General features: G+C 34.3%; 2 protein-coding genes across 2 annotated transcripts; one reads left to right on the forward strand and one right to left on the reverse strand.

Moving 5' to 3' along the window:
• Positions 1-624: 624 nt before the first annotated feature.
• On the forward strand, positions 625-4,353 carry LOC108197215 (uncharacterized). The gene is made up of 6 exons (XM_017364770.2): positions 625-1,036; positions 1,534-1,598; positions 1,689-1,749; positions 2,539-2,685; positions 3,386-3,502; positions 4,133-4,353. Exons 1-5 carry the CDS (start codon positions 790-792, stop codon positions 3,499-3,501), a joined length of 636 nt encoding a protein of 211 aa, XP_017220259.1. The 5' UTR covers positions 625-789; the 3' UTR covers position 3,502; positions 4,133-4,353.
• A 1,512-nt stretch (positions 4,354-5,865) lies between these two features.
• Positions 5,866-12,139, reverse strand: LOC108197362 (uncharacterized). The gene is made up of 5 exons (XM_017364954.2): positions 11,895-12,139; positions 11,306-11,532; positions 10,658-10,738; positions 6,784-7,134; positions 5,866-6,149 (listed from the first exon to the last, which is right to left on the reverse strand). Exons 1-5 carry the CDS (start codon positions 12,025-12,027, stop codon positions 6,048-6,050), a joined length of 894 nt encoding a protein of 297 aa, XP_017220443.1. The 5' UTR covers positions 12,028-12,139; the 3' UTR covers positions 5,866-6,047.
• Between the last annotated feature and the right edge of the window lie 421 nt (positions 12,140-12,560).

Below are 12,560 nucleotides of genomic sequence, written 5' to 3' on the forward strand. Positions count from 1 at the left end.
AACTATATTGTTACAACATATATACGATTAAGTATATCTAAATATATATTTAAGATCGCGCTCAAGAGAGAAACAATACTTAAAATAGAACCAGAGAACCATAAGATTCTGCTCCAAAACCCTATATTTTACATAGATTTTCAGGAGCTAAATCTATACACATGTTTTTTTGCAATTGTTGTGTGTGTTTAGAAGTAATTTCAAAATATAATACATAAATAAAACATTTTTTCATATGCGATTCTGCTGCAGAACCCTAACTAATACTAAAAATAAGGTAAGAGTTCTCTGGATTCTCTGTCTAATGATTCTCTCTTGAACATTTGAACATGACCATTAATATATTTACATGCCATTAGTTTATGTCTAATACCTACCTACCTCTGCTTATCCTATATTACTCCCTCCATCCCAATACAAAGTTCACGTACACTGTTTACACGCATTTTAAGACTCTCGTAAAGTATAGTTCTATAACGTATTTTTAATTTTTTCTTTTTTTGAATAAAAATTTACACTTCAAACTCTTTTTCAGGAACTTTTTTTAAAATATATATATATTGTAAGTATATGTTATAAGAGTTTTAAAATACGTGTCAAAAACTAACTTACAAAACCTGGTGGGACAGAGGAGTATCTTTGTGCTGAATTCCAAACACATCCATGGATAACCAACAGACCGGATATACACCACATATTTTTCAGCCACCTCTTGGTTTTCTTCCCAAGCATATAGTAGTATCACACAATTGTTGACTGTTGAGTTTAAAGCACTTACATATTCAGATAATGGAAGTGACAAGTCAAAATTTTACTAGTACCAAGTTTGCATTCTTTCACTACATACCCTCTGCTCATGGTAGCAGTTGCGTCAGTTTTTCTGGGTTCAAGACCTCACAGTCACAGTCACCCAGAAAGCTGCAACACTTCCTTCATTTAAATGCAGGGCCAAGGAGGAAATTAAGTGTTATACAAGCTTCTACTGAGGAAACCACTTCTACTTATGATGGAGAAAGATGGCTTCTTCAACCTGTAGGTAATAAGCACCCCATAATTACTCACAGAGCCGATCTAAGAAGAGGCCCGGGGATACGTGTCTCCCTATTTTATTTTATTTTTACATTTTTTCATCATTCGTAATTTTATAAAATTACAGAAGTGCCCCACCAAAATTTAAAATTATATGAATGGTTTTCGAAAATTTGTTTGGTGTCCCCTGAAGTTCGAAGCATAGATCTGCTCCTGATTGCTCGTACTATAAAATCTATGTAGGTATCAATTAGATAAACATCTAGCGATTTGTTAGCTGATACTCACACTATATATATTTTTTAGCGTATCCGATGTTCCAATTTATTGTGCATGTAAATTATAAAAATTGTGTGTCTTGAAGGTCTTTTCTTAGCTATCATCTTAGCATAATTTGATAATGCATAATAAAATAACTGGACAACTAATACGCGTGTGATTTGAATTTTAAGATACTGCTTCTCCGATTTGTGTTTATTTATGGTATTGGTTAATTTAACACAGGTGATGGTGATTCAAGACACATAGGTTTTAAGGTGCCAATGCCTGATGCATATGAAATATCTTCAGTGAGTATCTACACTTTGGCCATTTATATCGGTTTTTTAATTCATTTGCCGAGAAAGGCCTTCTAACTGCAAAATTTTGATAAATGTTAGACTGTAGTGACGGTTGGACGTGTTCCTGAGAAAGCCGACTTGGTTATTCCTGTCGCAACAGGTACCAAAATCTTAGGATTTCCTAGCGTTTACAATACCATTTTCCACTTGTAGTTAGGCGACAGTCAGTTGTGCTAATTTCCTGAGAAAGCCTTTTTAGTTATTGTGGATGCAGCCTCTTTAATTTGAAGATAATTGCTTCTTAATGAATTAATTTATGGTTTGGCTATTACTTCACTTAGTTCTGGATCATTAATGGCACTAGCGTAGAAGATACCCCTTCTCCTCTCCAAGGTTTAACCCTCGTGGCAGCATGTCTGCGCAAGTGTTTATAGTTCTGTAATTGACCATAACCAAAGAAAACATCTTGGAATAAAAATCTAGTCTCACAAGAATGTATTTTTATGTGTTGCTTTCAGAAATTTAAGTGCCTACTCCCTTTTCGCAATTTTAAATTACATATTTGACTACAATGGTTAAAATTCAGATATGCAAGATTAACAGAGGATATTTGTCCTACTGCATTAATATTTTCATGTTTTTAAGTCTATAAAAGGCCTTCAGTATCAAAGTTTTGGTTCACACGTAGTGCACATGGGAATTGATTCGGAGAATTGGGGGGATGGTGATAATATTGTCACTGGACTTGGTAGACATTCATCGGCTGACTCCTGAATCACCAATCTGCGCTTTTGGTACTTGGTTTCGTTTAACTGAATAATAAAATGACAATGAAGAAGAATATATAATCTATTTAGCTTTCTAACTATTACTATGGCAACTGAAAAATACTATTTATATTACATGTACTCTTTTTAGTTTGATACTTCTTGGTCTTGATGAGGAACAGTGTCCGGTGAACATGCTCGTCTTCAGATGAAAGAAGGAAGTCTGGTAGTGACAGATCTAAACAGTACAAATGGCACATTCATCGACGACAAACGGCTTAGTCCTGGTGTCCCTGCTACGATAGAAACCGGAAGATATCTTACCTTTGGTACAGTATTTGAAACTTGCCCCTTGTATTAGATTGTCTTTAACTATGATAAAATTTGCTACTTAGGCAGTTGTTATTGCACTTCATACTTTCTGCAGCATCATTGATGACCTAAATTACAAGAATCTTAAACATCTGAAGTTGCCTGAAACTGAATTTATATATGCCCATGTCACCAAGGCCAAAGCTCAATTACATTTTCAGTGAGCTGGCAGGCTACTAATATCATCTGCATATCTTTCAGATGAAGCTGTATAAGTTTCATTATTTGTTTCTAAATTCAGGTGTCACACTTTTACTTAAGATTTTACCAAGTAGAACTTAAGAAGTAGACCATTCAAGATCTTCCCTTCTATTTCTATAGCATTTCAGTTTAGGCTTTTGAACTTGCAACAAGAACCTGGGGCCTGATAATTTAGGGGTTAAATAGCAAATTCATCATGAAGTGGAGACCATGTATCACTTTATTTATCAATCTCAACAGGTGTCTTTTCAATCGCTTAAGTTGATATAAATATCACTTCTGCAAGTTGACTAATTTGATACTTAACTTATATCAAATTTAAATTTGTATACATTATATGATTCAAGTTTAAATTTTTGCTGGTCAATAAAAAACAATCAAAGTAACGTGCTAGTTATCTTCTTTTTTCTATTCAAGTTAAAATTTGTGTTAAAGAAGCTAGTGTTTGATTTTTAGGGGACACCAATTTGGCTATATTCCGAGTCTCAAAGCTTCCTAAATCAGTAGCTTCTGAACCTGAAACCGATGTCAAAGTTGAAGCTGAAGTAGAGACTGAAAGTGCAACAAATTGAGGTGAGATATTCTTATGTACTTGTAGACGGAATAGTTTTAGTAATTAAAGAAGTTAAAATTTTCGACTTCTTATATTCGATTTTGCAAGCCAGAAGTTGGTTAGTCGTTGAAAAAGCTACATCCAAACGAGGAGTTCCTGTTTGGGGAATGCTATCACGTATCCTAGATAACCAGGAAGAAAGATGCACTATTCAGACTTCAAACCTTAAAAAATATATTAATGCCGAAATTTGCAGTATGTATAATTAAAGCTTTCACTTCCCTACTATCCCAAACGTTCTTATTACTAAAATTCTAGTTAAGAGGCTGTATGTTTCAGAAGTAAAACGTAAATGTCGCATAACTTTGTAGCAGCAAGTCAGTTAAGTTCCACATCATGATCCAAAAAGTTCAACAGAACTTGATTTTATAACTGACACTATTTGGGTTAGGGAAGATAGTTTTTGTTAGGAGTTGTATCGGCTCAAAGGTCAGTTGGGAGGGAATATAGTTGTCCCATATAAAACAGAGAAAATTCTCTTAAAAGAAGCAAAATGATATATGAATCTGTAAGAGATTTTCTCCATTTAGTTCTCTACAATATGTGTATTCTATTCTAAAAATATGTGGACTCTTTTGGTGTTCTTACAGGTCAATCAGTACTCGTCAAGGACTGCCCGAAAAGTTTGTAAATGAGGTGGTAAAATAAACAGAACAATAAAAGTGGGATAGTTAGAATCCACTTTTCTTCTTCTTATTTCACCAAATGTAGCTGTATGCCTGTATCTTCTATATTCCGGTTGCAGTCACAGAAATGGTCTTCTATATCTGGTTTTCAAGTTTTCGCTAATGTAATTTTTTCCTATTTTGCATGACCTTGCAGCGATTATCATTTATCATCATGATAATGCAACTACGCGAAAGCCTTTATTCATATTTAATACGATTGGAATACTCGCCCAAAACTCTCCCACATCAAATTTGTTTTTAAGTTTTCTAATTTTACTGAGGTTATAAAACTAAAAATATGTATTTCGTGAGGTTATATAATGAAATTTGTTGAAAGCATCTTTTTTTCAAAAATAGGGGACCTGATTTTTTCTTAAACAAGTTTTTGAGCTAAAAATTGTTGGTTGGAAAAACTAGTTTTAATTTATCAAACAAGTTTTATTTTCAGCATAAAAAAAAAAAAAAGAACTGCACAATATTACTTAAGTGATAATCTTAACGAAGTCCTCGTATATCCCACAATGGCAAAATCTCGGGTAGCGGCAATCTTACCGAAATCCGCAACACAAAAATTACCAAAATACCAACATATCGCTAGAAAGGAAGACTTCACTATTTAACACCAAAAACGTCCCATAAAACTGTAAAGAAAAACAGAAAAAAAAAACTGAATCTTTTCAATTCATTTTCTCCAAGCATCTCGAAGAATTGCACAAAATGGGATTGTGGGTTCATCATCTTTGTCCCCCAAAAAATGTCATACATCCCAAACAGAGTAATAATGTGAAAAATAAGAATCTTGGAAAGTGTTGAGCCAGTGTTGGGTGTAGTTACAGAGGTTGATCAGGATACTTTTTGGCCTCTTGTTAAATGCTGATTGATTTCTCTATAAAATTGCTATCTATCATTTCATTACAGGCTCTCCCTCACCCCCCTCCCTCTCTCTGTTGTATAGCTTCCTTTATAGTTAGGTATAAATCCAACTTATGTTAGGAAGACCAGAAAGGAAAATAAGATGATTATCTGAATGTTGTTTCATGAAATTTCAGTCTGGATATCTTTTTGCTGCTCTAGGATTTGTTTCTTCAACAGAGCATCTCTGATTGTGAGGCACATCTTAATACCTTTCCTTACGTTTTCATTCGACCAATTTTCAACTTCATTTGAGGTTTTTCCAATACAATTTCAACGCAGGATTTGCAGATTTCTGATAACTTTTTTGAACATGCAGTTGCGTTCCTTGTAAGATTATTGCTCCCAAATGTAAACAACTATCTGAGAAGTACTCCGATGTTGTCTTTCTAAAGCTGGACTTCTGCAAAGAAAATAAGGTTCTACTTGCTTTTGAGTAGTGACCTTTCTACCTTCCATTTTTAAACTAGTACCTACAGTAATTCTCTATGTGAATCACTAGGAGCACATCTAGAGGGAAATATAATTTATCATTTTGAGATACTAGGCCATACTTTATATTCTGAAGTATTAAATATTTATCTAAAGGTCTATTTTATTTAATTTGCAGTCTGGCGAAAGAGCTGGGAATCAGGGACTATAAGGAACTCGCTCAGCCAGCTCAAACAAGAACAAGAAAAATGAAAACAAGAATCTGATCATATTATTGTCATATAGAACTAAGATAAAAAAAAATGAGACAATAACAAATAAGAGTAGAATTTGAAACCCCCAAACAAGTAATTTTCTGTTGTTTTACGCATTCTTTTGTTGAATAAATGTCAAAGTATTCTAAACACTAACTACATATATCATATACTTCATCTACGCTTTATATGCAACAATAATTACAAGACAAGATTCAAAAGTAACAGCAACTTCATAATTACAAAGTTGTCTTCAGAAATTGTACAACAAAATACACAAGTGCCAGAACTAAAGCAATTTGATAGGCATCTCTCTGGAAGCTGTCATCTCGTTGGAAGAACTAAGATACAACAGAACAACATAACAGATTAGTTACATGAAAAAAAACTGGAGGAAAGAATAAAGTACTAGCAAAGTATCTGATGTAACCTATGATAGCCTTACTAGTTTAATATATCTTAACCTTCTTGATTAGAAAAATAGAATACAACAAAACAAAAACCCTCAACCTTCTCGATGACGAGAACAAATCCTGATTATTATCACTTAAAATTAAATTTATATAAGGAGATAATCAATTGACAATTTAGATGAAGCTCGTCTGTAGAAACTCCATTACTCAATGTTTTTGTTTCGAGCTGACCTTGCAACAGTGTCGTGTATTTTCATGTCATAAGTGTCAAACATATATACAACACTCAATTTATCTGTGTGCCCAAGGAACCCAACCGTCTTTTCTAAGCTGGGTTTTTGGTTGTGTACCTAATTGCTGGGTCCAGTTTCAGAAAGAAGACATTTTTGCTTCAGATTTGACACTCAATGAATTACTATCTTGTTCTTAAAAGGGACCTGTCTTTATAATATTCTGGTTTACAAGAATAAGTAGTAAAATATGTTTGTGCTGACTTCTTAAATCATATCAATGTTAATAAGAGCAGGAATTGAATGAAAATATGGATCGAAGAAAAAGAAACCTTTGTGGGGTCCCCGAGGGGATCTGGATATATCTCGGTATTCTCTTTCTCAGGCTGAAATCGGCTTGACAAGTTCTTAGCAGAGTCGGTTATATCTTTTACAAACTCAACAGTGGAAAAAAGTCTTCGAGATGACCAAAAGTATGCCTGAGCAATTGTTGATGAAGCTGATAGATCCCACAACTCTTTATGCTCAATCACTTGGCCGCTAATTTGATTTAAAGTAAATTGAGAATTAACTTTAACAATTACATCGCCTCCGATAGCAGCAACCAACGATTTAGGCTTTCCTTTTAATGTCCATTTGATGTTTAACAAACTAGTTGATGACATTGACATTTCTTGCACACCCTGCAATAACCAGGACATAGTAGTTAACACCACTGATATTAGTTGACTAGAAGAACCAACAAAAGAAAGCATGAATTCATGATCTTCTGTCCTTTTCGCCAAACTTGTGTGCCTCAAAGCGAGGAAACAATTAATATTCTACTTTCTGCTGAAAATTATCAATGATCATGCCAAAAAAAAAAAAAAAAGTGAAGCAAAAAGTAGAATATTATTTGGGATCAGCAGCAAATTATCAAATATTCATGCCAAAAAAAATTAAATACAGACAGATTAAACGTATAAGCTGAAACTTTAATTATTACATGTCTAATTTAAAATCAGGCTAGGAGAAGGCAAGTGTCAAGTTCAAGTAAGGCAATTGCCTCATGACAGAACACAACTTCATCTCCAAGATTTATTTTCAGCCAAAAAGGACCCACAGTCAAGATTCATACAATGTATTAAAGAAAATATATAATGGATTGACTATGACGCAACCAAGATACAGAGAAAGAAAGAAGACTCAAAAGGCACATATCATACTTAACAAACTACACCATAGTCCATAGCCTGTCTTCATCATGTTTTATCAGAGTGATCTGACAGACAGGCTTCTGTTGTACCCTCACCTTTTCAAATATACACTCCCCTAGAAGAAAAAACTTCTATAAAGCCAATATATAGCATTTGTCATCCTTAAGAGTCCTCCAAAGGACACCTTTCCATTACTTCAGAAACAAATTCATTAACCATAGCCTCTGAATCCCAGCTCTTTATGCCCGGATTCTGATTCTCTTGTTTTTTCGTGGCCTTCTCTTTTTATATACAAGTAGGAGCGAGAGATGTTAGAACCTGGCAGCTCAAATAATAGGTTTTAACACATTTGATTAACACCACTTTCTCAATCATTAATCAACCCCAAAGCAGATCCTCTTCCCATCCGCTAACATATGATGTATGCAACTTAAAGATGACCGTTTTTTTTTTTTTTGCCAAGTATGTCACACTCTTTATATGTAGCTATCAATGATAAGAGACCAATATCCTTTGTTCATCGTAGGGCAACACGTACTGCGGCATACCGCAGAATCTTCTTAGCACCTTTACTTCAGAGATGGTCATTCATCACATGTTGCCAAAGTCATTAATCTGGTACCACCTGACTCAGATCTTCAATCTCACTTTTAACCTCCTTGCATAAGTGGAAGACACACTATATCCATTCTCAGTTTGCTTTCCTAGGTAGTGGCTAATTTCTAATTAGTTTATAAAATCTCTTTACACTATAATCAACAAAGGGGAAAAAAAAAATCTCTTTACACTTCACAAAAGCAGAGGCAACACCAGCTATAATCTGCCTACTTCTGACCAAAAGCCATTCTCTCCAAGAGGACAAGTGCAAACTGCCCTAGGCTAAAAATATTAAGGATATTGTTAAGTGACCAATTCTCCATCCCCCTCACTTGAAAGCCCATTTAAAGGGGTCACAAGGGTCGAACTCGAGTCTCCCGCGAGACTAGGCTCTGATACCATGTTAAGTGACCAATTCTCCTAAAACCTCAAAATGTTAGGAGGAGGACTTACCAGGATCATATTATATTCTAACAGATAACTTAAAATATTTTCTTTACCCAGTACCACTTTATAATAAAAAATAATTAAGAAAGCTGATATGTGCACGCCTATAATTTATAGGTGCACACCTTATATTGATATTAAGACAAAATTACCCTCATGATTCATGAACATCTTTAACTCAAAACTATCTTTATGTACGATAAGGGTAGTTTCGTCTTAATTCCAATAAAGGGTAGCAACTAGATCAAGTATAATCAACTATGAAGCATCAAAATATAGCTAAAATAAGATTTTAAATTTTTCAGAATTTAGTAAGTAAAAGAATATTCAAGTCCGTAAATTTGTTTTAAAAAAACATGTAAAACTTAACACTAACGTAAATTAGAACTAATATTGAAAACAAATACAGGTAAATAAAAGGTAAGATGTGATTGTTAAAACAACAATTACATGTAGATAGTAAAGACATAGAAAACCCTTTAAAACAAAATTATATTACTTTCAATTTGCAATTTATTGCATTCAGGCCTTAATTTAAATCTCCATCTGCACCAAAACTGTTTCCAAGTTTTACAAATTCAAATTTTATAATTTAATAAAAAAATAAACCAGAATTTTGAAGTAAAAAGCTGATAGTTGTTGGAATATAGACATAGTCTTTTTATTTGATTTTAGTATATATTGCAGGATTTGTTGAGTCAAATAAGTTGTGGCTACTGCTCCTACAATCAAGCTAGTTAATAGGTGTTGTGGATTTATACAGTTGTTTCTTGTTTGTTAGTTGCTAGAATTTCTCTATTCCTGTTATGATGTGGTCTATATAGATGGGCAAGCATTGTTTGTTTTTAAGGTATTGCAGTTCATGAACAATAAGACTTCTACTTGGTCTGTATTCTTTCTAGTATTGTACTGCAGCTAACACACATACATTGTTTATCTGTTAGTTTTCCAAACAATAGTGAAGGTTAACATCGTTCCAGTGCATGGTGAATTAGTAATCTGACTAATGGTTTTCTTACAAAAGTTTTACACAAACTAAGGCTGTGTTCACTTGGATGGAATGGAATGAACAAATTATATAGAAGTTTTATGGAGAAAGAAAAAAGTATGAGATAATAATAATTTAATATGAATGGGTTTAAATTTCTTGTGATAAAGATTGCAAGGAAATATGATGTATAAATGAAATGAGCTTCCTTCCAAAACATGTGGGTTAGGATTTTAGTTAAAATAGTAGGAATGGAATGATTGGAGGAATGAAAATCATAGAAATTTTCATTAATCAACACCATTTTAGAGTACAAATTCTTTCCATTCTCCCTCCATTCCATTCCATCCACGTGAACACAACCTAGATTATTTATATAAAAATATTGCATATGTCTAGAAACATCCCTAATTAAAGTGTTACAGCCTCTTTATTAAACTAAATGTTACAGCCTTTAGACTTAATCAATACACAAATTTTTACAAATTAAATCACGTAACTTTTATTTGAACTATCTTTTGAAGATGGATCTCTCATTAGGGCTATGGTTAAATGAACTGGGCTAAATCTGCTTTGAGTCATCAAGGTGCTGGTGAATTTTGATCAAAAGAAATGAGGCGGGCTGGAGCACACCAAATCCCAGCCCTAGACCCGCCCCTGCCAAGGGGTGCAACAATGACCAGTGGAATGTTCAGGGGGAGCAAAATTTTAGTAATTTATAGAAGTATCTCGGTGAGGCAGATTGCACAGATGAACTTTTAAGAGCATATTACAAGTGTTGAAGGGTCAAATAAAGTTGATATCCATTGACTTCTAACCAATAATTTTCTTCGTCTTCACTTTTCTTGGTATAAAAGGTTCAAGGCATTAACAAAATATAAAAAGCTCAAATTCGAATTAAACAAATTAAATGTCCCCCACAAAAGTATCTTTGTCAAGAAACATATATTGCTAATCAGCACTAGTATAAGGTCTTACCACGACAGGTTCATCAAGAGCATCAGTTGCCCATAGGGGTCTTTTGTATTTCTCCCGACCAGTAAAACTTCTAAGTGGATCCTGCAAAGAAACTAGAAATCTTAGTCTGAGCTGTAAAATTTATTCTTTGTAATATATAATAAAAACTAGTAACAGCCAAGAAAATAAAAAACAAAGATTATCAAGTCTACTAGGCTGTCCGGTGCGAGTTGCCTAGCAATGAGAACAGAGGGCTGAAAGAAGATTATGTTCAACTTGACGAATTATGAACAAGGTTACCCAACTTTTAACAGGTAATTAAAGTTATGATTGCGAAAAATATCCGAAAGCTCTTTTAAAACGGTTTTTCTATTATAGTATGCCCATGGTCACATGCTAAGCACCAAAATATATATAAGTTTGACACATTTTGGTTGGCTCTTATTTCTTAATAATGGTGGACCCCCTGCATATACAACAACCACACCAATCAAAATGACACGTACATATAAAATGTAGTACTTAGCATCTGCTCATGGACACACACTGGACAAACCCCTTTTCACATGCTTCCTTAACAACATAACTGCTTGAGTAAAATTTAAGCACATAGATTAAGGATACAAATTCTGATAGCATGACTATTGCGAAAAGGCAAAGAGAGGGTACACTGTATTTAACAGAAACGGCAAAGGTACCAAGAGCACGATTTCCCTGGCGAAGCTCTAGGATATCACGCGCAAGCTGCCTCGCCGTAGCTTCAACTGATGGGCTACTGATGCACTCAAACTCATTGCAAAGCTCCCCGAAGTCCATCCCATCAACAATCCTGTCCGCCTCTGAGTTTTCAGATTTGGAAACTGAAAGCAACTCTGTTTTGTTCGAATCATTTGTAACTGCATAAAAAGGAGATAAACCATAACAATAAAGCACTACAGCATTCAAAGTTGTACCGGCCGTTTGGATGAGCTTAAAATAAGTGATTTTGCTTTTAAGTGAATTAGAAGTTAAAAGCAAATTAACTTATAAGTGATTAAAATGTTTGGTCATGAAACAAAAGCCAGTATTCTCAATTTGTTAGAAGTATCTTGAATTATTACACTAAGTAATTCTTACTTATAAACTCAGAAGCCAGGCTTTTAATCCCGGCCAAACACCCCCGTAATCACAAAAGAAGAAGCATAACTGAATTATTGTTGTTGTGGTTGTGTAGAATGAAAACAAATGAATAACAAAAAGGATGCATGTTGAAAAGTACCTCGTACTGAGACTTGGGCGCGGCGAGGGAAGCGGGTTCGGACAAGGGTCGGCGGACAAGGAAAAGAAGAGGAAGTAAGAGAAGCAGAGCAGGTGGTCATCTCACTCTGTGTTTGCAAACCATTTAGAGACATACATACAAACAACTTACGGGGACTTTGGTTTCAGTTTTTCATCCCCACTGCTCTCTCTTTTTTTTTCCATGGATAATATTGAATCATGACTTTCAACCACTCAACTTCAACCAAACAGCTGGGGTTCGATTTTCGAACCTATTTTTCCAAATTAATTTCGAGCCTTTTTTCTTCCCTTTTGCTAGTTTCATCCCAATTTAGGTGAGTCTTTTACTTATTTCACACCTATTAAAGAGTATTAAATTATCGGTCTTTCTAATGTGTGCCCAAGCCCACAATAAGCACAAACTTCTATGAAAATGGCTTGTTGTGAATGCACGGGGCCATTTACATTTATTATCCATCCACCAACCAAAAGCTAGAATTCTCATGGGAGTTAGTGACTATTGTGTGCCCTTGGGCACACCATAGAAAATTCGTTAAACTATTATTATTTTTTCCATCTTTGTCCATATTTATTGTGTTGACTTTATATAGTATTAGTTAGATAGTACATTGAAAATGATACTCCTTCCGTCCCATTTTGGTTGTCA

This window comes from Daucus carota, chromosome 8 (assembly GCF_001625215.2).
Source record: "Daucus carota subsp. sativus chromosome 8, DH1 v3.0, whole genome shotgun sequence".
Classification (NCBI taxonomy): Eukaryota; Viridiplantae; Streptophyta; class Magnoliopsida; order Apiales; family Apiaceae; genus Daucus; species Daucus carota.